This window comes from Perognathus longimembris, chromosome 1, assembly GCF_023159225.1.
Source record: "Perognathus longimembris pacificus isolate PPM17 chromosome 1, ASM2315922v1, whole genome shotgun sequence".
Lineage (NCBI taxonomy): Eukaryota > Metazoa > Chordata > Mammalia > Rodentia > Heteromyidae > Perognathus > Perognathus longimembris.
Genome location: NC_063161.1, coordinates 160160530 through 160185501, shown reverse-complemented (window position 1 = coordinate 160185501; position 24972 = coordinate 160160530). Strand labels below are relative to the sequence as shown.

The 24972-nt window shown below is 66.3% G+C and overlaps 1 protein-coding gene across 1 annotated transcript in view; it reads left to right on the top strand.

Annotated features, from left to right (window-relative positions):
• Positions 1 to 204: 204 nt before the first annotated feature.
• LOC125353297 (guanine nucleotide exchange factor VAV2-like) overlaps positions 205 to 24972 on the top strand; it is a 33424-nt gene continuing 8656 nt past the window's right edge. Inside the window, exons 1-17 of the mRNA XM_048348862.1 lie at positions 205 to 558; positions 3224 to 3322; positions 4327 to 4395; positions 4743 to 4843; positions 9963 to 10062; positions 10339 to 10434; positions 11033 to 11101; positions 13985 to 14071; positions 15774 to 15859; positions 16796 to 16928; positions 19120 to 19229; positions 20060 to 20161; positions 20456 to 20544; positions 22611 to 22627; positions 22902 to 22923; positions 23679 to 23806; positions 24441 to 24515. Coding sequence (XP_048204819.1) covers positions 205 to 558; positions 3224 to 3322; positions 4327 to 4395; positions 4743 to 4843; positions 9963 to 10062; positions 10339 to 10434; positions 11033 to 11101; positions 13985 to 14071; positions 15774 to 15859; positions 16796 to 16928; positions 19120 to 19229; positions 20060 to 20161; positions 20456 to 20544; positions 22611 to 22627; positions 22902 to 22923; positions 23679 to 23806; positions 24441 to 24515 — 1737 coding nt within the window. The remainder of the gene's footprint in view (positions 559 to 3223; positions 3323 to 4326; positions 4396 to 4742; positions 4844 to 9962; positions 10063 to 10338; positions 10435 to 11032; positions 11102 to 13984; positions 14072 to 15773; positions 15860 to 16795; positions 16929 to 19119; positions 19230 to 20059; positions 20162 to 20455; positions 20545 to 22610; positions 22628 to 22901; positions 22924 to 23678; positions 23807 to 24440; positions 24516 to 24972) is intronic.

The following is a 24972-nucleotide window of genomic DNA, read 5'->3' as shown; positions in this document are numbered from 1 at the left end:
GGGCCCCCCCAAGTGTGCCTTGCAGGCGGCGGCGCCCAGCAGGCTCAGGGACCTGGACGGCCTTCCCAGGACCCCGCCTGCCAGCCCCCCAGCCAGTGCTCAGGGCCCTCGGGGCCGGTGGCACCTCACTTCACCCCTCTGCCTGCCAGAGTCCTGGGCGGAGGAGTCAGACTTTCCATGGGCTCTGGCTGGAGGAGAATCTAGATGTGCCTCCTTGCGGGCGCCCCCACTGCCCCGCGGAGGGAGTCTGGTGAGGGCGTCGCCTCGCCCCTGCGCCCGCGCCCACCGGGTAGTCCCTCGGAGACGGAGGCAGATCCCCGCACAAGCTTCTACCCGCCCCTGGTTGCGGCCTGGGGCCCGAGGCCCGGCCCCCTGCCCGGGGGGGGGGGCAGGGGGCTCCTGGGTCGGGGTGGCGGGACGCCACCTTGCGTGCTCACCGCCCTGTCCCCGTGCAGCGAGCATGACCTGGGGGAGGACATCTACGACTGCGTCCCCTGCGAGGATGACGGGGACGACATCTACGAGGACATCATCAAGGTGGAGGTGCAGCAGCCCATGGTAAGCCGGGGGCTTCCCCTCAGCCGCCCGTCCAGCCACACCCCCGCCCCGGGGTGCCCGAGGCGCCCTGCCACGCTGCCGCGGGATTCTCCTCGCAGGGCCCTGAGGCCCTGGGGCCGGCCTGCCGCGAGCCGGCCGCCGTCGCCGCGCTGGGTCCTGCCCGGCACGACTCACGTTCTACCCTTTGTGCAGAGCGAGGAGGCCGACTCTGCTCAATTAGCCAGCTGCACGCCTTTTATGTTGGCAGATATTTATTTCCACACAGGCATTGCATGCCAGTGAGCTCCAACTTGGGTTTATTGCTGCAGCTGCTCTGCAGAAGGCGGGGGGTCCTGCCAGGCAGGATAGGGAGGTGGGGGGTTTGGGGGGGGCGTCCTGACGGGCTAGATAAGGGAGTGGGGGCCTGGTGGGGCAGGCCACAGCCTTCTGGCCGCTCCCCCCCCAACTCCTGGGAGTGGCACGAGGCCACCTGACAGTGGTGGAGGCTCTTGATGTGTTTGCTTGTTTGGGGAAGTGGGGAGCTGTATTCCAAAGTGGGGGGGTCCCTGCTCCCATCAGTATGCAAGAGCCGGCTGGCCATGGGGAGCAAAGTGACCCCAGAGAGGCGATCCCCCGGCCCCGTGCCTCTTGGGTCATAGGGAGAGACATGAAGGCTGGAAGGAGGTCTCCCCAGCTTTGGTGGGGGCTGGGCGGCCTTTATGGGGTCTCCCACCAGAAACCATCTATGGAAACCAGCCAGTTGTTGCCAAGAGGCTCTTCCACCTCCGTGGTGGCCCTTCTGAGTCTTGGCTCTCGCGGGAGTCCCGCGGGCCAAAGAAGATGGGCCCGCACGGCACCCTGCGGGTCTGCTGGCCCCCCTCCCTCCCACACCCTGAGGGTCACTTGGAAGGGACCCCACTCCTGCCTGCTGGTCTGTCCCCCCCCCCCCCCTCGTCCCATGCTGATTCCTGGGTTTGAACTCAAGATCTTGGAGCTCTCTTTCTTTACTTAATTAAGGCTGGCATTCTACCACTCGAGCCCAGACCTGCTTCCAGCTTTTTGGCGATAAGCGTCTCCTGGGCTCCTCTGCTGGGGCTGGCTTCAAGCCACGATCCTCAGGTCTCTGAGCTCTCCGCCTCCTGATAGCTCGGGGTGCTGGCGAGAGCCGGGGCCCGGCAGCTCCCTCCCTTGAGGCCAGGCCCTCCCCGGAGTCTGTTGCTGTCCCTGGTCCTGAAGGACACAGCGTTGCTGCAGAGCCCGGGCTGGGGTGGGGTGGGGTGGGGCGGGGCGGGGCGGGGCGTGCTTGCCCTGGCCCGGGGACCGGCTGGTGTCCCAGTGCCCATCGAAGAGCCGGCACTCGTAAGCTGTCCGGTTCACCCAGGCAGGGGCCCGTGCCCGCTGCTGCCGCCCTCTGGGGTCAGTCCTGGGCTCCCTGGGGCTCTCCCGTGTGACTAGTACTGGGGGGGAGGTGGAGGGGTGGGGCTTCCCCGAGGAAGATGAAGCGGGGGGGGGGGGGGGTGCAGCCGCCAGCTTGGGGCCCCCGGGCGTCGGGAGGTGTGTGGGCTGTTGTGGTCCAGTGCTGCGGCCTCCTGCGCCCTCTGGGCCTCAGTTTGGGCCGGGCCAGGCCTGCCGAGGCTGTGGGCTCACGGTGGGGTGGCCCCCCACCCCCCCCCCCCCCCCCCGATCGGCAGGCGTGGCCCTGCGCGCAGTGCACGCTGCTGACTGGCTTAATCTCTGTTCATTCCCCATGCGTTCAGATTAGATACATGCAGGTGAGTCTACCGCCCCGCAGCCCTCGGCCCTGCTTCCGGGGAGCCCTGCGGTCCACCCCCTCAGTGGCTCTTTGGCGGACCTTACGCCTTCTAGAAGCCTCCGAAACAGTGCCCCCACCCCCACCCCCCAGCCATGCCCATCACGAGGGAACCCCGAGTGCAGAGGGGACCTTGCGGTGTCCCCTAGGGAACAACAGTGCTGGGATCTGCATGTATGTGGGGGTCTGACCTGCAGCAGGTGCTGTGGCCTGCACCCCGCTGTGGTTCCCGTTTCTTTTTCCTAGTCATGGGTCTTGAACTCAGGGCCCAGGCACTGTCTCTGAGCTTTGTTTTTGCTCAGTGCTTTACCACTTTGAGCCACAGCTCCGCTTCTGGTTGTTGTTGTTTGGCAGTTATTGAAGATGAGAGTCTCGGAACTTCCATGCCTGGGCTGACTTCTAACTGCAATCCTCAGATCTCATTCCCCTGATAGCGAGGATTATGGGCACGAGACGCCAGTGCCTCTGCCCCCCCCCCCGTTTTTGTTTTTGTTTTTGTTTTAATCTGAGACCTGACATTCTCACTCGCTGGCCGGCCCTCTGCCACCTGAGCCACACCTCCAACCCCAGCTTTCTTCCTCTTTTGTGGTGCTGGGTCTGAACGCAGCGTCTGGAGCCGCACTCCAGGTTCTGAGTCAGGAACGGGACTCTGACTCTAGAAACCCGTGTCCTCCTTGCTGCCGGCCCCCATCGCGTCCTCCCCTGTCCCCGTGCCTCGGTTTCCCCGACTGCAAGCCTGTGGTGGGGGAGAGGTCGCCCGTGCATCTCCCCGCCCCTCAGCAACCCCGGACCCCCTCCCCCCCACCGGTGTGGTCCCCTGTGGCGCAGCCGATGCCCGGGCTGCGGGGACCCTGACCCCCCCTCTCGTCCCGCTAGAAAATGGGCATGACCGAGGATGACAAGCGCAGCTGCTGCTTGCTGGAGATCCAGGAGACGGAGGCCAAGTACTACCGGACCCTGGAGGACATCGAGAAGGTGGGGGAGGGGGAGGGGGAGGGGGAGGGGGGAGGGGGAGGGGCTGGGCCGCGGCCACAGGGGACGTCGGCTGGCTGCTGCTTGGGCTCACTGCAGGGAGGGGCGGGGTGTCGTGAGGTCATAGGTGAGGCCCCCGGGCGGCGGTGACGGGAGGCGGGGCGTGGCGGCCACTCGGCCCTGCCATCAGGCTGAGGGAGGCTGTACAGTCCCCTTCCCCGTCCCGCCTCTTCTCTTGATTGTGGCTTCCACTTCTGGGGGTGCAGGCGGGGCCAGGTGTGAGCTAAAGAGCCGCCGCGTGCGCGTGCCACCTGGGCGTGTCCCACGCCCCGCCCCAGGACGGGCGGCCCCCGGGTCACACGGAGTCACGGCCGTCATCCGGCCGCTCGGGAGGCCGAGAGCTGAGGGTCTCAGATCGAAACCAGCCAGGGCAGAAGCGCCCCTGAGACTCGCCCCCCAATTAGCCAGTGAAAACGCCAGGCGGGGCGGGGTGGGGGGGGCTCGAGCGGTGTGGCGTGCCAGCCTGCAGTGGAAAAGCTTCGGGAAAACACCTGGGAACCACAAGAAAAACACCCCGCACCCCCAAACAAAACCAAAGTCAAACCTGCCGCCCATGCCCACTAGCCTGGACACCTGTCCCCCCCACCCCGGCTTCCCGGCTCCGTGGGGCCCGCGTTGGGCGTGTCCCCGACGCCCGTGTCATCCGTCCCCGAGCTGATGGGCCGTGGAGGCCCGCAGTGTCTCGGTTGGAACCCCTGGTGTTCTCTGGTTGTGGGTTAGGATCTAGGGTGGCCACAGCGAACGCCCCTAAGTGGACGCGCGGGGGGGGGGTGGGCTTCCGGCCTCCGAAGCGCCCTTGGCGCGGGCCGGCCTCTTGGGCCTCGGCGGAGCTGTGCGCGGTGTGGGCCGCGGGCTGGGCCCCGGTGCTGCCCGGTGAACCCCGCGCCTGTGCCTGGCAGGGCCGGGCACCCGCAGGCCACACGGCAGCACACGCCTCTCCCTTTCAGAACTACATGGGCCCCCTGCGGCTCGTGCTGAGCCCGGCGGACATGGCGGCCGTCTTCATCAACCTGGAGGTGAGTGGGTGCACGGGCAGCCTCAGAGACCGCTGGCTGCTCCGGGGGTGGTACCAGCCCCCGCCCCCCTTCCCCCCCCCCCCCGTAACCCCACGGTTGGCTCAGGAGAGCAGCCTCTCTGGAGGCGGAGGCTGTGGGAAGCCAAAGGGCGAGGTCCCTGGGCGTTGGCGCCGTGTCTCCCCGCCAGCCCGGCCTCCCGCGGCCCGTCAGCGGCACGGGGACGTGGTTCCCAGCCCACCCCTCGCGGGGTGTGGTGGCCCAGCACCGGCTCCTGTGTGGCCTCGGTGCGTGTCCGTCGCGCGGGCCGCGGGCCTGGCCACGCGCTGACGACGGCTTTCTCCACCCAGGACCTCATCAAAGTCCACCACAGCTTCCTGAGGGCCATCGACGTGTCCATGATGGCGGGGGGCGGCACCCTGGCCAAGGTCTTCCTGGAGTTCAAGGAGAGGTGAGTGCCGCCGGCCCCGGGCCTGGCTCCGCGCGCGCGGGGCTCGGGAGCCGCGGGGCTCTCGGGGATGCGTCCCGGGGTGGAGCGCCGGGTCTGGGGGTGGAGGCGGCCGCCCCTCCCCTCCGACCTCCGTCCCCTCCCCCATCGCAGCCTGCGAGGCCTCCCGGGGGCCCTCGGCCCCTCTGCTTCTTTCGCCCGTCGGGTCCTGGCGGCGTCACAGCTCGCCGCGTGCCAGGCCCGGAGCCCCGTGCTGGGTGACTGGGGATCGGGGAGACGCCTCTGTGCCCGGGCTGCGTGCTCGGTGCGCGGCAGGCGGCTGGCTGTGCTGAGAGGGAACCCCGGCGCCCCGCGTGCGGGTGTGAGGGCCGGTCTCCGGGGCCCGGGGGGGGGGGGGGGGGCGCGGCGAGGCGCTGTCCCGGCTGTGACCCCAGGCTGAGGCTCCTTCCCGCCCCGCCCTGCCCTGCCGCGGGCCGCCCCGCCCTGCCTCGCCTCGCTCGTCCGGAGCTGGGGACGCGATGGCACCGCGCTGCTGCACACCGCCGGGAGAGGAAGCCGCCCGTGAGGGTGGCCCTGTCCCGGCGGGAAGACTCGGGGACACGGGACAGACGTTGGGGTGTCCTGACCTAAACCAGCTGAGCCTCGGGTATGGGGAGATGAGCCTGGGGGCTGCCGGCTACGAGTGCGCCCCCGCGCCTTCCTCCCCCGGCCGTTCCCCTCCCGGCAGCGCTCGGTCCCCGTGCGCACAGAGCCCGGGGCGGCCACCGACGGCCCTGCGCGCCCAGCGGCCCCCCCCTTGGTCTGTGGGCTGGGTCTGGGCGTCAGCCAGCCTTGTGTCTAGACGAGGAGGTGGCACTGAGTCTCCGTCTGTCAGAAACCTGCCGGCACCGGTCTGGCCCATTAAGTCAGTCGCTCGCCTGCCCCCCCCCCCCCCCCGCCCCGAGTGGGCGCCACGGGAGAGTCGCGGCTCACTGAGGAACGAGGCCCCGTGGCTGGGAGGCCCCTTCGTGTCGCGTTCTGTGCTTCTAACCCCGCCAGTGGAGCTAGGGCTCAGTCGACCTTCCTCCCCGCCTCTCCTGGGGGTGCTTGGCGAGGGGCCGCTGCGATGTGGAAGCTTCTCGTGGGGGTGGCTCGGGCCCCGGCGGAGATGGCAGCGTCTCCTTCGGGAGGCCTGGCTGCTGTTCTGTGAGACGGCGGCGCGGGTCCCGATGCGCAGAGGCGGCAGTGGGGGCTCCGGCCGGCACCCAGCCAGCAGGTCGGGCAGGGGACTCGGCACCGTGGCTCCAGCACCCGTCCGGCGGGGAGCCTGGGCCGGGCGCCGGGGTCTGTACAGGAAGTAGTACTTGTATGTGTCAGCAGAGACCATTGTCCCCCGCGTGTGGCTCCGTCCACCACTGTCCCTCCGGCTTGGGAGTTGGCCCGAGGGCCACGTCCTCGGCTTTGGCTCCCGCCGGCGTGGGGACGGAGTGCTCGGACGGAGCTCCGGGGCTGCAGTGGGGCTGGGCGCCCCGAGGAGGCCGAGGCCTGAGGGAGGAGGCGGGGTGACGTGGTACGGGGTCACCGCTCAGACCCTTCCCAGGGTCTTCTAGGTCGAAAGGGGGACTCGGCTTGGGGCTCTTAGTAAGGGCGGGAAGAAGCCCTGTGGGTCTCAAGACCCTGGCGCTCATCGCCGATAAAGGCTGGCATGGCGCCCGAGACCGGCGCCTCCCAGCAGGGTTGCCCTCCTCCTTTTTAAGTAGTTTGGGTGCCGGGACTTTTGTGGGAGCTCGAACTCAGGGCCTCACACTCTTGCCTGGCTTGGCACTGCATCACGCCGCCGCTTCTGGCTTTTTGCTGATTAATTCAAGACGAGAGTCTCACAGACCTTGCTGCCTAGGCTGGCTTTGAGCTCCAGTCCTCAGAGCTCAGCCTTCGGACTCATTAGGGCTGCAGGCGTGGGCCGCGGCGCCTCGCTCTCCTTCCTTTTTGAGGGAGGCCCTGAGACGGGGCGGGAGTGGCCCCGTGGCGTCGCCGCGCGTGCCCGAGGCCGGCGTCTCCCGCGCAGGGAGGCCGGGTGAAGGGCACACCCCGTGCCACCCTGGCTGCGGGGGCCGGGACTCGAGACGACGGCCCGGGAAGCCCTTGGGTGCCCTTGACTCCCGGAGGCTCTGAACGTGAAGCCTCCCTCCCCGGAAGGGCCGAGGTCTCAGGGAGGCCTCCTGGCCCCTGCCTGGGGCTCGGGGTCCCGGCCCCCATCCCTCGCCCCCCGTCCCCAGGTTGGGGAGAGGCGGTGACGCCGCCATGTTCCTACTTGGTCCACGTGTCCTCCGTGCGTTCCAGCTCACGGCCCGTGAGCTTGGCGGCCCCGCCCCAACCCCGGCGGGCGGTCACGAGGCGTGAGGGTTGGGTGAGTGAGAGAAAGCAGGCGGGTGGGAGACTGTTCTAGAAGGACTGTCGGCGCTCCCTCTGCTGGGCCAGAGCGTGGCGCATGGAGGTTCCGGAGCCGGGCCCTGGGCAGCCGGCCTGTGACTTCCTGTAGCAAGGGGCCCATGAGGCAGGCCCCCAGGCAAAACGGGGTGCCGCGCTGCTGGAGGCCGCCTCACTGTCGCCTCTGCCTCAGCCCCACGGGTCCTTTGCTGTACCCTGGAGGTGGACGTGCTGGGCCCAGGAGCCCCCGAGTCCAGTGGGACCCCATTCTGACCCTTATCCGGTGACCCCTGCAGAGAGCCTGTGGCCTCTGTTGGAGGCCTCATGCCGAGGCCCCGGTGGATGTGTGTTTCAGGGCCGTGGTCCTGGCGGGGCCCCCTCCATCGCCGGCCGCGTGGGGGCGGTGCTTCCTGCCTCCGGCCCCGCCCGAGGTGAAGCAGAGCCTAGGCGGGGCCGTGGCCGCGGGCGGCTGTCTGGTTTAGGCCAGGGTTGCGTCCAGCCTGGCCGGGAGACCCTGTGCTCTCTCCCGAGGAGGCCCTGCCCGTGTCCTGGCCTGGCTCCGTGCTTTCCCGTCCGTCCTCTGAGCCCGAGGGCGGTGGCCGGGAGGGAAGGCGCCCGTCCGATGAGCTGGGGAACGTGGGTGGAGAAGGAGGCGTCGGTCGGGTGGGTTGCAGGCCTGCGTCACCAGCCCGCCTGCCCTGGCCTCTTCAACGCCCCTCTGGGCTGCTCCCCCTGCTTTCGCCGGGAACATTGAGGCTTTTTCTTGATTCTTTTTTTTTTAACTAGACTTTCCCCGACTGCTTCCAGAGATGGAGGAGGGTTTGAATCAAGTTTTTATATTAACACCCTCGTTTCAGTGACGGACTTACTGATCGGGTTCACACCCAGTGAGCTCGTGGCCGGTGTGTGCCCCGCGGGCCGTGGGGACTTGTCCACGAGGGCACCACGTGTGTGCTCCGCACAGGGCTGGGTGGAGTCCTCGGTCAGGTCCTCCCCTCACGGGGAGGCGGCCCAGGCCCCAGCCCGGTGCGGCTGTCTCCTGCTGAGCTGATGTGCTGCCTCCTCTAGACCCGGCACCCGGGCTGGGCAAGGGGCTGGCTGGTCCCCAGGGGAGGCTCCGGGCCGTCTGAAGAATGGGCGTGCCAGGCTCATCGGTACCGCCCCAGGCAGGCGCCTGCCACGCCACCCGACCCTCCGGTCCCTGCCGGCCCTCACCGGGCCCGGCCTCCCTCTGCGGGCCCTCTGGGTAGTTGGGCCTTGTGGTCTCAGAGGTGAGCCGGCCAGCTGGCCCCCGGCATCGCGTGCCAGCGCTGTCAGCCAGAGAGAATCTGAGCCGTGGGGGAGAGGGGAGGAGGACGGGGCGGCCTGGCTTGGCCGGAGCCTCCACCCCCTGGGCCCGGCTGCCTCCCGGGCCGGCGCTGCAGCCTTACCCGCCTGCCAGGCGTGGATCGGGGGACCCGGGTGCTCCGCTGGGCCCCCTCGGGCTCCGAGTCAGGATGGCTTATCTGGGGGGCAGGAATGGGAGCTTTTGGAGTCTGCCGGCCCCAGGGGGCGGGGCCCGCTCTTCGTCTCTTGCTGGCTCTTGGTGGAGGTAGCAGGGGAGCTGGAGAAGGCAAATACAACTCGGGGGCATGATCTGGGGTAGACAACCAGAGTGACTTCCCTGGGTGTGGGGAGCAGGAGCCCCCCTGACAGCCTTTGGCCCCACTGTAGCCTGGTGGCCACGGGAGGGGTGAACGTGGCTCCCGTGAGGAGCCCTCCCCCCTCCCCCCCCACAGGGCCACTGCCGCACACGCTTGCTCCGCCTGCTCGCACATGCAAGTCTACACATGCCACACACCCCCAGGAGTGCACACGCATGTACACGTGCCATGCACTCCAGGCACGTGCATGTGTGTAAACATGCCACGCATGCCCAGGGTGTGTACATGCATGTATACATGCTGTGTACCCCTGGGTGCGTGCATGTGTGTTCATGTCCTGTGCCCCCCGGGTGTGTGTATGCACACATGTGTGCTGCACGCCTCAGGCGTGTACATGTGTTTACATGCTGTGTGTCCATGGGCATGTGCATGTGCTCCCCTGGGTGTGTTGTGTGTTCCCCTACTGTGCACCCCTGGGTGTGTGCGTGTGCGTACACACGCCGTGCACCCCCGGGTGTGTGCATGTGTGTACATGTGCCGTGAACCCTCTGGGGGTGTGCATGGGTGTACACATGCCGTGAACCCCCCGGGTGTGTGCATGTGTGTACATGTGCCATCTCCCCCGGGTGTGCACATGTGTGTACACGTGCCATGAACCCCCCCAGGTGTGCGCATTTGTGTACACTCACTACGAACCCCCTGGGTGTGTGCATGTGTGTACATGTGCCATGCTCCCCTGGGTGTGTGCATGTGTGTACACGTGCCATGCTCCCCTGGGTGTGTGCATGTGTGTACACGTGCTGTGCTCCCCTGGTGTGTGCATGTGTGTACATGCGCCATGAACCCCCCCCGGGTGTGTGCATGTGTGTACACGTGCCGTGCACCCCTGGGCGTGTGCATGTATTCACACGTGCACCCCCGGGCGTGTGCATGTGTGTACACGCGCCGTGCACCCCTGGGCGTGTGCATGTATTCACACGTGGTGCACTCCCGGGCTTGTGCATGTGTGTACACGTGCTGTGCACCCCCGGGCGTGTGCGTGTATTCACACGTGGCGCCCCCCCCCCCCCCAGGCTGCTGATCTACGGGGAGTACTGCAGCCGCATGGAGCACGCCCAGAGCACGCTGAACCAGCTCCTCGCCGGCCGGGAGGACTTCCGGCAGAAAGTGGAGGTAACGGGCTCCCGGCGGCGCGGGCCGGGCGTGGCCGGGGGGACGCGGCTCCCGGGACAGGGCCTGGCAGGCGCCGGCGCCCCGCGTGCCCGGCTGGAGGGAAGGGGGGAGGGGCTGCTGATGTGTTCGTGGGCTTTGTCCCCTCGTGTGTCTTGTGGGATGGACACCTGAACTCACCCAGCCGGGCGGGAAGGCGGCCCACTTCGGGGAGGGCCTGGGTGCCGCAGGCCACGCCGGAGATGGGTCGCCCGCCCACACCCGGTGCTCTGTGCCCAGGAGTGCACGCTGAAGGTGCAGGACGGCAAGTTCAAGCTGCAGGACCTGCTGGTGGTGCCCATGCAGCGCGTGCTGAAGTACCACCTGCTGCTCAAGGTAGGCACCGCCCACGGCACGCGCGCGCGCAGGGCGGGCCTCGCCGGGCTGGGCGCAGGCCACGCACGGCCGGGGCACGCGGGCAGCCCGGAAGCGGTTTCGTGCCTAGGTAGACCGCATGCCACCCGGCGTCAGGCTCTGAAAGGCCTTCGCGGCGAACATACGAGCAAAAATGGTGATTAAAGCCAGCAGCGGGGCCGGGAAGCTGGAAGGAGACAGGCAAAGCGTCCCCAGACCAGGAGTACAAAGCTCCCTTGGTGGATTGCTCAGCCCAGTATGTGAGCTTCCCAGTAGCCATGGTGAAATAGGAAAGGTAGACTGGGCGGGGAGGTGGCGGTGGCAGCTTGAGTCTTCAGTGCCTCGCCGGTGACCCGTCCGCCTGGCCGTGCGTTGCTTTCCGCCACCTTCCTCTCTCTTCCCACGCCGGCCCTCTCCCCGTCATCCCCAAGACGGGTGCCGCACTCGAACCCGGGCCGCCGGGCGGGGAGTGGCTTTGTGCTGAGGCTCTGTCTCTCTCGGGGCACACGTGTGTCGGGGTCGGGGCTCTGGAAGGGCTGGGACCCCCGGAGGGTGACCCCGCCTCTCCTCGCTCCCGCAGGAACTCCTGAGTCATTCTGCTGACCGGCCGGAGAGGCAGCAGCTCAAAGAAGCACTGGAGGCCATGCAGGTGGGTAAACCGAGGCAGGGAAGCATCAGGCCAGCATGGATGCGACACGCCGCATCCTACGCCCGACGTAAGCCCCCTAGCAAGTCGCGCTGGGGGCTGGTGAGGATGCGTGCTGGGGTGGCACGGGGCACTGGCGGCCCGTCGCTTAGGCCTGGGGTAGGGCCGAGCTTCTGCCAGGTCCCCAGCCTCACCCCCCCCCCCCCCCCCACACACACGACTCGCCCTCTCCCTCCTCCTGACCGCCCACCAGGGCCGCTGGCAGCTCCCGGGCACTGGCTCGGCCCGAGGAGCCGGGACGCCCCTTGCCCAGCCTGGCATTCTGCCGCCTGCCTCGTGCACGCCCAGCTGCCCCCCCTTCCCCCCGCCTGCAAAGTCCCCCTCCCCACGATCTCGGCTCACAACCTTCTGCGGCAGGCCTGTGCTCTGCACCCCGGGCTCTGCACCCCACGCTCTGCACCCCGCGCTCCGTACCCCAGTGCTCCAGGTGCTCCCCAGGCCATTGCACCCCATTTGAAGCTATGTTGCCCAGAAAGGACCGGAATCCAGGCAAACCTGCCCCCTCCCTCCCCCCCCCCCCCCCCGGCTCCTGGTCAGGCTCCGGGCCCTCTGGCTAGCTTGCTGCGAGGGTGAGCCCTCCTCCTCCTCCTCCTCCTCCTCCTCCTCCCCCCCCCCCCCGGTCTTTGCACTGGACTTGAGTCCCCGAGGGAGTTGCCCCCATCCCCACGCAGACTCCAGCCTGGGGCACTGGCATCCCCCCAAGTCACACCACGCCTGACGGGCTTGTTGGTGCCAGGCCTCCCAGGCCAGGCCCGTGTTGACCCAGTCAGTCACCTGTGTTCCAGCCCGTGCCCAGTCCCCAGCAGTGCAGGGGGGCCGCGCCACGCCACCACACCCCCGTGACTGTGGCCTTGACCTCTGGTGTCTGCCCTGCTCCTCGGTAGCTCCCATGGCCTGGAGCTTCTCCCTCCCTTCCTTCTTTTATTTTTGTGGTCGTGGGGCTTGAACTCAGAGCCTGGGCTCTGTCCCCGAGCTCCTTTGCTCAAGGGTAGTAGCGCTCTGCCACTTGGAGCCACAGCGCCACTCGTGGCTTTGGAGTCATTGGAGATGAGACTCTCATGGGGACTTTATGCCTGAGCTGCCTTCACACCGCCATTCTCCCATCTCAGCCTCCTGAGCAGCTGGGAGTACAGGCGTGAGCCGCCAGTGCCTGGCCCTCCCTCCCTCCTTCCCTCCCTCCCTCCCCTCTCTCGCCCTTCCCAAGGTACCTCCTTAGAAGGGGGCCGGCCTGCTGTCTAGCCCTCTGCTAGCCGGCCAGGCGGGGAGCGGGGCTCGCTGTCTGAGGGCTCCCGTGACAGCCCGTGCTCCTGGGGGCTGCCCCGGCCCTGTGCCCTTGTGTGTGGGCACCACAGGCGGGTGCAGGGACCCTCTGATTCCATGCCGCCCTCTGCTGGCTGCCACGGCACGAGCCCCGCAGAGGGCCCCACTGCCCCACTGCAGACAGGCTTCCGGTGGTGACGGCCCAGCCGGAGGGGACTGGGAGGGCGCAGGCCCGACTCCGGGGGCGCCCGTCAGTGACACCCTTCTGTGGGGTGCAAGCCGGCACAGCGCAGACTTCTCCGGGGAGCGGGAGCTGGGCGGCCCTGCCCCTGGGCATGCGATTCAACATGAGCCACCTTCTCTGGGGTGTGCGGCCCCTTGTGGGAGTGCGGGAGACGGTTCAGACCTGTCCCTGGGTGTGTGAGCCATCGTGAACCCTTCCCTCCGGGGCACGAGCCGGCCCAGACCTGTCCGCAGGCCGTGGCAGTGGCTTGTCCCGAGCTGGCGCCTGGCCCCCCCCCCCCCCCCCCCAGAGCCCACGCCCAGCGTTGCCTGCTGCCAGCGTGCAGCTAGCTTCCCGGCCCCGCAGGCGGCCCGGCTGGCTGGCTGGCTGGAGCCGTTTCCTGCCTGTCGCTCCTGGTCCTCCGTGGGGTCCCCTGTGCGTCTCTGGGAGCCACTGCCCACTCCTGTAGCTGCAGGGCTGGAAGGGGTCTGGGGGGGGGTGCAAGCCGTCACCGGCCTTGAGCTGGAGGGGGCGGGGCCCGGGGCTCAGCTCCTGCGCCCTCGGGTGCCTGCGATCTTCGCTGGGAGCCAGTGTCGGGGCTGATGCCCCCCCCCCCCCCCCCCGAGGCCGAATGGTGAGGCAGCTTCAGGGCCTGGCCGGGAATTCTGTCCCTGCCCGGGGTTCCCCTTCCCTGGGGATTCGTGTCTCATTTGAAAGGCGAGCGGGGAGAAGAACTGGAAGTGAAGTAACCTTCCCTCTGGGAAGCTCAGCCCTGCTAAGGTCCAGGCTGGGGGGAGGGGGGGGTGCGGACGGCGAGGCCCGGAAGGAGGGAGCAGCACACAGGTCCCCGGCCTGGCGACTCCCCAGCTCCTTGGGTTTTGGGGTTTTCCACTGGCAGGGTTGGGTGCGTTTCCCCCCCTCCACCCCCCTCATCAAGCCTCTGCAAACTTTCTGGAACAAAGTTGGACACCGCCCCCTGGTGGCCTTCCGGGCGATGGCAGCGTCGCGTCCGCTCTGGGCCAGAACCCACTTCCCCGAGGAGCGGGGATCTTCTGGCCACTCATGGTGCCCGGGCTAGGAGGGGGGAGATGGTGGCTTGGTGGACGCCTCCCTCCCGCCGCGGCTCCGTCTTCCCTTCTAACCCGGAAGCCCCCGGTGGGAGCTGTGGGCGTGGTTGCGCCCGCTGGTGGCGTCTGCTCTTCGTTTCAGTCCCCGCGCCGCCTTCTCTGCCTCAGTTACAGTCGGGGTCCTGTGGCCACGATGCTTCTCCCCCCGGGCGGGGGCTGGGGGCTCGCTCGCCCCGTGCTGCGTGGCGGGCACCAACCCTGCCTTTGCTCTCAAAGGACTTGGCCATGTATATCAATGAAGTGAAACGGGACAAAGAGACCTTGAAGAAAATCAGCGAGTTCCAGAGTTCCATCGAAAACCTGGTAAGTGCAGCGGCCCCGCCGCCCGCCGCGGCCCCTCCAGACTGAGGAGGCGTCCTGCCCACCGTCACCTGTGCTGTCCCCAGGGAGAGCCGGGACAGTGCCGGGCTCAGAGGACTGGGGTCATCCAGGACTCTGTCTCGCAAGCTTGGGCAGAGCAGCCCAGATGCCCAGGCTGGCATGAGGGACGGTGCCATCTTCCTCCCGGTGGGCTTGGAAGGACGGATCTGGGGCCTCTGGAAACGGCCATGCTGTTGTCAGCCAAAGAAGCACACGTGTTCGCGGGAGCAGTCGTACGATTCAGAAAGACGTGACCACCGCCTGCAGCTCCCGCCTGTAGTCCCAGCTGCTCAGGAGGCTGAGATCTGAGGATCAAGGTTTGAAGCCAGCCTGGGCAGACAGACCCCCAGAGGATCTTGTGTCTCCAGTTCACCACCACCAACAACAACAAAAAAGCTGGAAGTGGATGTCTGGCTCAGGCAGTGGAGTGGCAGGCTTGAACAAAAAAACTGAGCAAGAGTGTGAGGCTCTGAGTTGAAGCCCCAGGGTGGCTGCCAAAACAACCCCCAAAAGTCTTTAGGCAGAGGAGACTGATTATGGCACACACTCCGGACACAGCAGAGCCCGTGTACGTTGGTGATCGTTGGGAGTGTGCTAAACACGGTGTTAGTGAGAGGCATGATTTTGGTACCATGAAATGTGTGTGTTGCACTCATTAAACATGAGGAAAAAGCGCAGGTCCCTGGGCACCAGCTGTTTCCTGGGCCAGTGCAGCCCTGGGACTTTGTCCAGGCGAAGGTGACGCTTTTCTCTGTGCCAGCGGAACAAGACACGCGTGGAGCAGAACCCTGACCGAGGCCCCCGGTCATTGCCCTTGGCGGCTTTCAGGGATCTGAGAAAGTTGGGACCGTCTTGCTAGGCCTGTGGTGACCACACCCAGACATGGCTGCCCAGTCCCACGTTTTCCCTGTTTCATGTGCTGGGAAGGGGCTTGAACCCGGGGTCTCGCTTCCTTGCTCAAAGCTGGAGGGCAGGCTACCACTTGAGTGACACCTCCCGTCCTACATTTTGCTGGTTAATTGGAGAGAAGAGTCTCGTTGTAGACATTTCTGCCCGGGTTGGCTTCAAGCCTCGATGCCGGGTCTCAGCCTCCTGCGTGGCCAGGGTTGTAGGCGGGAGCCGCCAGCACCATCTTCCTTCCCTTTGCTGCCCGGGCTGAGTCTCTTGGGAGCTGCCCAGGGCGTGTGGAATGGCAAGTCCCGCGATCACGGCAGAGGCACGACGCGAAGGGAAACTGCAAAGGCCTCTCAGCAGCCCCCAGGGGGCTCTGGGCTGGGAGCCCCCCCCCTCCCCGGGAGATGGCCACTGAGGACCCCTCCCCGTCCCTGGAGCACTGCCTGTTCTCCAGTTGCTCTCAGCTTGGACGTCTGCCTTTGCCTACCACGCCCCATTCCAGGCTCTAGACTGGAGCAGTCTGTTCCTACGACCCGGATGATCCAATCTCTCATTGTTCCCCCGACAGAGGAGAATCCGGGGTGAGGTTGGGGAGTGGGGACGGGCCTTTGGCCCTCTTCCTCTTTCCCCTCTGCTCCCCACATGCTCAGCGCTCGCCCGGCTTCCTGTGGACCCCTCCCTGTGTTCAGGCCTCCCAGCTCAGGGCCCCAGGGCCTTTGACTCGGCCTCTCTGACTTTTATCTTTCCCCAGCAAGTGAAACTTGAGGAATTTGGGAGGCCAAAGATTGACGGGGAGCTGAAAGTCCGGTCCATAGTCAACCACACCAAACAAGACAGGTGAGTGGGGTGGGCAGCCCCTGGGCGGGCTTCGAGCCAGGCCTTCCTGAGGAAGGAGAGGCCGCCCGAGGGCTTCGTGCGGCTCCTCGTAACCGCTTCCTTCCTTCTCTGCGCGCGTGGCGGTGAGCCACGTCAGCCAGAGGCTGCCCCAGCGGCCAGGTTTCCCTGCCACAGATGCAAGGCTAGCGGGGAGGGGGGACAGCCGAGGTGGGGGGGAGGGCCCTGCCGTCCGGCTCTGTCTCCGGAGAGCTAGGTGAGCCCTCTACCACCAGCCTGCCCAGGGTGCGCAGGCAATGGTAGGGGAGGCTGGGGTGAGCTGGAAGACCTAAGAGCCACCCAGTGCCCGGGTGCTGGTGGCCTACCCCGTCATCCCAGCTACTGGGGAGGCTGAGGTCTGAGGATCGTGGTTTGAAGTCAACCCAGCCAGGAAAGCCCACGAGACTCTTACCTGCGACGAATTCCCAGAAAGCCAGAGGTGGAACTGTGGCTGAAGTGGCAGAGCACCAACTTGGGGCAGAAAAGCTCAGGGACAGACCCCAGGCCCCGAGTTCAAATCTCTAGTACCAACGTGCATGTATGTGCGCACACACACACACACACACACACACACACACAGAACTGTCTGAATGCCCATTGTGTGTGAGTGACTGGGCTCTCGCCGATTAGGGTCCTGACCCCACCCCACCCCCACCCCGGGGCTCAGAAACACAGTCGGGCAGCGAGCATGGGCCCTGTGCTGTGAGAGGCCGAGGAGGGCGGTGAAGGAGCCGCAGAGCCCGACGGGGGGACGGCATGCCGGGTGGACGGGCCGGGGGGCGGGGGCCACCTGTGCGCAGGCCCAGCTCTTCTGCCCGGCCCCACAGACACGGTGCCGTCCTGTGCCTCAGGACACCTGGCCGGCACGAGGCTGGCACTCACGTGCGCCCTCCGTGCCAGGTACCTGTTCCTGTTTGACAAGGTGGTCATCGTCTGCAAGAGGAAGGGCTACAGCTATGAGCTGAAGGAGGTCATCGAGCTGCTCTTCCACAAGGTGACCGACGACCCCATGCACAACAAGGACATCAAGAAGGTGGGCCCCTTGTTTCCAGGGTGACAGGGCCCCTCTGAGGCCGGGCCACGCCGGGCCCTGCGCGCGGGGAGCCTCGCTGGCGTTGGCTGTGGTTGAGCCTGCCTGCAGGAAGACCCCTCCGTCCTTACCTTGTCACTGACCGTTGCACCCACCGCCCAGTGGGCACTCGGGACCCCAGCTTCCCCGGTCAGGAACGGGGCAGAGAGCGCATTGGCACCTGGTTCTTGCCTATGCTGTCTGTGCTTTGTAGCAAGCAGGCCTGCCTTTCCCGCCCCTATCCCTGCTGTCCTGTTTAGAGGAGGACTTGGGGGTGTGGGGGGGTGCTCTCCTCTGGGCCTCCTCAGACTGATGTCCATCCAGGGGGTTGGGGCCATGGCCATAAAGGGTGGCTCTGGGGTGATAGGGGGCGGGGCTGTCTGCAGAGAGTGGGGATTTGGCTACAGGGGGTGGGGCTGTGGCTAAGGGGGCGGGACTTTGACCGATGGGGCGGGACTTTGGCTGAGGGGGCAGGGTTTTGGCTGCAGAGGGCGGGGCTTTGACCGAGGGGGTGGAGCTCTCACTGTAGAGGGCGGGGCTTTGGCTGTAGAAGGCGGGGCTGTGGCTGAGGGGGCGGGGCTGCGGTTGAGGGGGCGGGGCTGTGGCTGAGGGGGCGGGGCTGTAGCTGCAGAAAGGGGTTTTGGCTACAGAGGGCAGGGCTTTGGCTGTAGAAGGCAAGGCTATGGCTGACAGGGGGCGGGGCTGTGGCTGCAGGGGGCGGGGCTTTTCTGTCAAAGGCGGGGCCATGGCTGCAGGGGCGGGGCTGTGGCTGAGGGGGCGGGGCTGTGGCTGAGGGGGCAGTGGGGCTGTGGCTGAGGGGGCAGGGCTGTGGTCTCTGAGTGGGAATGGGGTGCTAGCAGGGCGTCTGAGGCCCCTGCCCCCCGGCACCTGCTCTGTGCAGTCCAGATGCGAGCCAGGAGCCAGGCTGTGGAGGATCAGCCGCCGGGCTTCATTCAGAGCTGGGGTGCAGGGTGCATTCCCAGCAGGCCATGCCCTGGGAGCCCCTTTCCTGCTTGCCCACTCAGGGTGCTGGGCAGTGGGGGCTGCCAGCCTCCCCAGGGTGCGCCAGGCTTTTGATGACCTGTCTCCCCCTTTTTCCTTTCCTCATGCCTCCTAGTCCCATGGGAAGATGGTAAGCCCCTGGGCCCCTGGTGCCCTCCCTCAGCCCACCCTTCCGCCCTCCCTCCACAGCCCAGAGAACAGACAAAGTGGGAGGCCACGCCCCCCCCACGGGCGGTGAGGTCTCAGGTCTTGAACCTTCCATTTTTCCCTCCACCATAGTCCTCTCCTCTCCTTCCTCCTCCTTTCTTTGTGCTCCTCCTCTTGCTCCCTCCTCCTCTCCTTCACCTCTCTTTCTTCTCTTCCCCTTCCATCTTTCCTCTTTCTCCTCCTCCCTCTCTCCCTCTTTCTCCTCCCGTTTGCTCCTCTTCTTCCCTTTTTCCTCCTCCCTTCCTCCCGCCTTCCCTTGGTCCTCTTTTTGTCCTTCCTTCTTCTTCCTCCTTGTTTTCCTCCTTCTCTCCCAACAGAAACAGGCCCCACTTCCCAACCCCTTTCCCCAGACCCCTTGGACGCCCTTTTCCCATCCACAGAGAGTGGGTGCACCCGGCGGGGGAGGGGGAGGAGGAGGGGGAGGGGGGAGCCATGGCCACCCGTTCCCAGCCTTCCTTCCTTCTTATCTTGATTGAGAGATGTAAGGGGGAGGGAAAGCAGGCGGGCGGCCTGGGGACCTGGGGACGGGCCCGGGGGAGGCTCCCGGCCAGAGGCCCCCAGGGACTGCCCTGGGGAGCGGATGGGGGCAAGCCCGCAGGGGGAGGTAGGGAAGGGCCCAGGATGTCCTGTGGGAGGAACTCCGGGCATGCCCCCCCCACGTGGGTGTACATAGGTGCACACAACCACACGCACACCATAACCCGTGCCAGGCACACGTATGTGTGCAGCAGCCCGGTGTACGCTGGGGTGTGTGCGCGTGCACAGTCACCACAGCTTAGGCAGGCACAGTGCGCGGGTACACGGGCCTGTGTGCACGCGCACGGGTGGGACGGGCGTAACGAACGTGCGTGTGCACTCGGGTGTGCGTGCACAGCAGGAGAGCACGTGTCTCTACGGGGGGGGAGGGGGCTGTGCCGGTGGCGAGTGTGCCCCCCTGTCCCCGCAGTGGTCCTACGGCTTCTACCTGATCCACCTGCAAGGCAAGCAGGGCTTCCAGTTCTTCTGCAAGACGGAGGACATGAAGAGGAGGTGGATGGAGCAGTTTGAGATGGCCATGTGAGTCCCCCCCTCGCCCCCCCTTCTCCCTCCCCCCGCCCCGGGGTCCCGCGGGGTTTGCGCTGCTCACCGGTTCTGGTGGAGGCGTCTGGGAGGCAGGTGGCCCGCTCCAGCCTGCTTCCAGGAGCGGAAGAGCCTTCCGCCGCCCGGCCTTTGCGGGTGGGTGTGGCCGTCCCCCGGGGCCGGCCCCCTGGGGTGAGCCTTGCAGGCTGACCGCGGGCCGCGCCGGCCCATCCTCGGGACCCACGGCTTGGCGGCTTGTTTTCACTTGTTCTTTTTTTTTTTTGGCAGTACGGGGGTCTGAAACCAAGGACTGGTGTTTGCTAGGCGGGCACTTGCCCACTCAAGCCGTACCGTCAGCCCTTTGGCGCTGGCTATCTTTTTACTTCTGTTTTTGTGTGTGTGTGTCAGTTCTGGGGTTTGATTGACTTTTTCTTTTTGCCAGTCCTGGCCTTGGACTCAGGGCCTGAGCACTGTCCCTGGCTTCTTTTTGCTCAAGGCTAGCACTCTGCCACTTGAGCCACAGCGCCACTTCTGGCTGTTTTCTATATATGTGGTGCTGGGAAATCGAACCCAGGGCCTCATGTATATGAGGAAAGCACTCTTGCCACTAGGCCATATTCCCAACTCCGGGGTTTGAATGTAGGGAGGGCCTGGGTGCTGTCCCTGAGCTCTCTTCCCTCTAGGGTGGAAGCGGGGTGCCCCGGCCTTCTCCCGTGTTAGAGGAGAGCCTGATTGGGAAGCCGGGCCCTCAGCTGCTCGGCCTGGCCCTGACCAAGCGGCCGGGACCTGGAGGCCTGGCCCTGCAGCCTCTGCGCCCCTCCCCCCAGGTCAAACATCAAGCCCGACAAGGCCAATGCCAACCACCACAGCTTCCAGATGTACACCTTTGACAAGACCACCAACTGCAAGGCCTGCAAGATGTTCCTCAGGTGAGGCTGCCCCGCCTCCACGCCCTCTGCGCCCCTGGATTCGCATCTCCCGGGGCCCCTGGATCCTTGGGTTCAGCCGCAGGGTGCCCAGGGCCACGGGGGGTGCAGGGACCTAGCTGGGTTGGTCTGGGAGAGCGCAGGGGCCCCTGGAGAAAGAGGGGTGTCCTAGAAGCTCGGGGCGCTGAAGGACAGCTGCTCCAGGGTGGGTGCCAGAGGGTGGTGGGGCTCCGGCCCGGGGCCGAGGCTGCCCGCGGCCGGGCCCTGCCTCCCCCGACCTCCTGCCCTTCCCCACAGGGGCACCTTCTACCAGGGCTACCTGTGCACCAGGTGTGGCGTCGGGGCTCACAAGGAGTGCTTGGAGGCGATGCCCCCCTGCAAGATCAGTGAGTACCCGGCTGCGCGCCCTGCCTCCTCGTGGGCCACCCACTTGAGGACACTGAGAAACGAGCCAGAGGAGGACCACCCCGAGTCCCGGGGCTGAAGAGCAGTGGTGGGGTCTCCGCTAGCAGACAGGCGCCTTGGCTGCTCTCCGGAGGCCCAGGCCCGGGGCAGTAGGGCTGGGCGTGGGGTCACTACGGTGCGACCGGATGAGGGGCGAGTCCAGTAGGGCTCACACAACCCCATGGCCAGCCTGCGGTCCCACTGACAGAGCCAGCCCCATGCCAGGGAGGGCCGGGCAGCCCCGGCCGGTGCCCGTGCGTGGGCCGTGAGCAGCACCTGCGTGTGTTCTGGGCTGTGACTAGGTCAGTGGTGTACTTAGTGATTGTTACACATTTTTACTGATCAGTGCTGGCCCCGGGCTGGTCACCGACCCGTCCAGCGCAACGTCCCCAGGTCGCCCAGCCCCTGGTCCCACACCGTGCCTGGCACCCGGCACCCCCTAAACTCCCAGCCGGAGGCCTCGGTGGGGCTCTCCGGCCCGGCCCCAGCCTTTCCACCTCGCCTCTTGGTTCTGCGCTGTCGACTGAACACTGTCACGTGAGCAGGCTTCATTCCTACTTCTGTGTTTTACTCTAGAATTAACATATTTAGTTATCAAGAAACAGCACAAAACAAAAAAACCCAGAGGGGGAAAAACACAGTGGAAGACATGAAGAAAACCAACATGACCGTGAACTCAGCTAGACATATCCTAAGCAAATGCCTTGCATTTTTTCAGTTGTCTCTTCTTCCTTTTGGGAAACAATCTTTCCGGGGGTATTTACTTTTCTCCTGATTGTTAGATAGTCGTTTCCCACGGGAGACTTGGGAGATGTGGAGGAGTACAAAGGGGAGGGAGGGAGGGCGGCTCATGATTGGCCCGGCAGAGACACCCACCCACCCCGTCTCCAGGTTTGGTTTGGTTTTCTTGGCGTGGGGAGGCATTTCAGGTCTGGTGAGAGCCAGTTAGCACTCGCAACTCCCAGGTCATCTGATCCAAGCTCTGGCTGCACCGGCCATGTTCCAGGGCCCCTGTGTCTCCTCGGGGTGGGGGTGGGGGTGGGCGATGGGGTGCTGTGCACCCAGGCTGCTCTCTTGTGGGCAGCGCGCCTCTGGCCACGGTCAGTGTCCACCTCTGCACTGCTGAGCAGGCAGGTAAACTGTGTGCTGCTCACGGGGCTCAGAATGTCCCCAGAGGACCCCGCCCCTCCCGAGAGCCTGTGGGGGAGCCCTCCCCGCGCAGGGCTGCGCTTTCACGAACGCCCCTGGGGTCCCCCCCGCCCTGTCTGTGAATCCAGGGTGTCTGTGCCCAGAGCAGCCGGCAGTGGTGAGCATGGGCGGTGTTAAGGCTCCCCAGCCGCAGGAAGTAGCCGTCTGGGGCAGTGTGGGGTGGACCTTGCCTCCCATCTGACCAGCGCTGCATGAGCAGCGTGAAGCGGGAGTACTCGCTCCGCCCATGGCTTGCTCACGGCAGGCATTGCTAATCAACTGCAGAAAACCCCTGTGAGCCCCAGCACCTCCCCGCTCCCTGGACAGCAGTTGGCATCTTGTTGGCCAGGCGGGAAACCCTGTGCCATCTTGAGTCTCCCTCGTGGGTTCCCTAAACGCAGAACTTAAGAATTTGCTGTCAGAAGCCGGGCACGGGTGCTCTGTGCTTGTCAGCCCAGTTACTCAGGAGACCGAGAGCTGAGGATGGGGGGCGCTGAAGCCGGTCCCGGCAGAAAGGTCCATGAGACTCTTACGTCCAATTGACCAGCAAAAAGCCAGGGGTGGAGCTGAGCTTCAAGCGGTAAAGCGCCAGCCTCGAATGAAGAAGCTGAGTTAGAGTGTGAGGCCCTGAATTGAAGCCCCAGTACATGTGCGCCCATGCGCGGACACACGCACACGCACGCACGTGATTTTGTTGTTAGCACAGCAGAGATGTCCACAAGCCGGTGTGTCCATCATGAAGCACTTGGCGGCCCTCCCTCACCATGTCCGCCAGGCTGCTGGGCCTCTGACCTCTGACCTCTCATTGCTTCCTTTGCAGGTTCCTCTGCAGACCTGGTAAGTCCCTTCCCCTTCCCCTTTTCCCGTGGGTCACGCCCATGTGGAAGGGGGGCTCCGTGCATGGCCCCTGGGGACCCTGGGTAGCTGGCGTGGTGTGGCCCGCACAGAACGCTGAATCTAGGGGAGGGTCCGTGGAGGGCACTGTTGTCACAGATGCCCCGCACCGCACCCCCCCCCCCAGCCTGGACCCTTCTGTGGGGGTGGGGCCCTGATGTGGACAGGGTCAAAGGTTGGGGAGAGCCTGCCCTAATCTCTGCCCCTGTCCTCACAGGAAGCTTCCGGAGCAGGACCGGGTGAGTGTGTGCTGGACTTGTCCCTCCGCCCCCGTCCAGGGGAGTGGCCGCCCTGACATCCTCCCATGCTCCCGCCCCTCCCTCCTCCACCGCTGCCTGCGGGGGGGGGGGGCGTCACGGGGCCCGGGCCAGCCTGTGGGCGCACCAAGGCCCTCCCGACCCCGGGCAGGGCCCCGGGCTGCTGCGGGCACAGCGGGAATGTCCCACCGAGCCCTTTATGCGGATTCTTAGCACCGTCCGCTTATACTGAATAAAGTCTGACCTCTACCAGGGAAAACCAGAGTCCCCCCAAAGACTGCTCCTGGACTCCAGGTCCAGAGAAGGCACCATCTGAGGTGAACCTCAGATTCTTGGGGGCTCAGACAGCACCTCCATTTCAGCCCTAGACTTGCTTCTCACCAACTGTGGCCTTTAGGAAGTCCCCGGGATTCCTGACCCCGTCACGCCACTCACACGGGGGACCCCAGCCCCCCGTTTCATACACAGTTTACAGACCTGAATGGGACAGGAAGAGGTCGGAGGATAATGTCCCCCCACCAAGTGGGTAGCGGTGGCTGACGCTCGTGGCGTTCGTAACGGACAGCATTGGGAAGCAGGGGGAGGACCCTGCGGGCTCCGGTGCCTGTGTGTCTGCGGGGGGGGGGGGGGGGCGATTGTCTCCGGAGAGTTCCCCCAGACCGGAAGGCCTGTGATGGGGTGGCCGTGGGCCAGGGCAAGCTGGTCACCAACCCGCCCCTGCCCCCTGTGGTCTGCAGGTCCCAAGATGGTGGCGGTGCAGAATTACCACGGCAACCCCGCCCCGCCCGGGAAGCCGGTGCTGACCTTCCAGACGGGGGATGTCATCGAGCTGCAGCGGGGCGACCCCGAGTCACAGTGGTGGGAGGTGGGTGCCGGGGGGGGGGTGGGCGGGGGCCGTGGTGAGAGAGGGCCGCCTGTCCAGGTCTTGGCCACCTCCGGCCTGGCTTCCGCCCCGCGCTTGGTCTTTGGTCCCAGCCCCACTGTCCAGGTTGAGTGCGTAGAGCTTCGTGCCGTCGAGGGGCCTGGGGGAGGGGGGCTCCATGCCCCTGGCGACGGGGCCACAGCCGTCCTGATGAGTCGCCCCGTTCCGTTCCCAGCCACCCGGTTCTCATTCATGAGAACGAATCGTTTTAAATGCTCGTTATTATCGTGCCCAGGCTTCCTGAGAAGCTGGGATCACAGGCGTGAGCCACGGCCCCCGGTCGGGACTTCATTAAAGCGCATCGAGCTCTTGAGGTCCAGAGGGTGCTGACGGGGTCTCTGGGGGTCTGCCACCCCAGGTCCCAGCACCCCGTCCCCAACTGCGGTCACCGTCTCTCAAGTGGCCTGGCAGAGCCCTGGCTGCTGTGTTGAGCCCCACAGTGGGAACGGCGCCTCTTCACGTGGGACCAGGCCAGTTCAGGCCGCGGCAGGGGAGAGGGCGCTCGTCCCCGGTGCAGGGGGCCTCAGGCGCCCCGGTGTGACCCCTTCCGACCCTTCCGGATCTCCGCTTCCTCCAGGGCCGGCTGCTGCAGACCAGGAAGTCCGGGTACTTTCCAAGCTCCTCAGTGAAGCCGTGTCCCGTGGATGGGCGGGTGAGTGGGTCCCCAATGCTCCTGGCACCGCAGGGGGAAGGGTGGGGGGGTCCCTAGGGCAAGCTGTCCTCTCCCTGGGACCCCCCAGCTGCGGTCAAGACCCCCTCGCTAAGTGGCTGCACTGAACTGCCCGTGGCACCCCGGCTGTGCGTGTCAGGACCCTGGGCCCGGGAAGGAGGAGGCCCCCGCTCAGGCTGGGAGTTAGGGTGCTGGGAGGAAAGGCCGCTTGTTCCGTCTGTCACCTGAGGGTGTGGTGTGTCCTCTGTCACAAGGGCAGCAAGCAGAGGACTGCCGAGGCCCCTGCCTTCCCTGGGGGTACAGGGTGGCTGGCCCCAGCCCCGGCCCTGCCTGCCCCATCTGCTCTGTTGAAGGAGGGAGATTCCAGGGTGGGTCAGGGGACTCGGGACAGGCCGCTCCCCGGCCTCCATTGTCCTGCCTGGTGGGCGCGTGAGGTGGG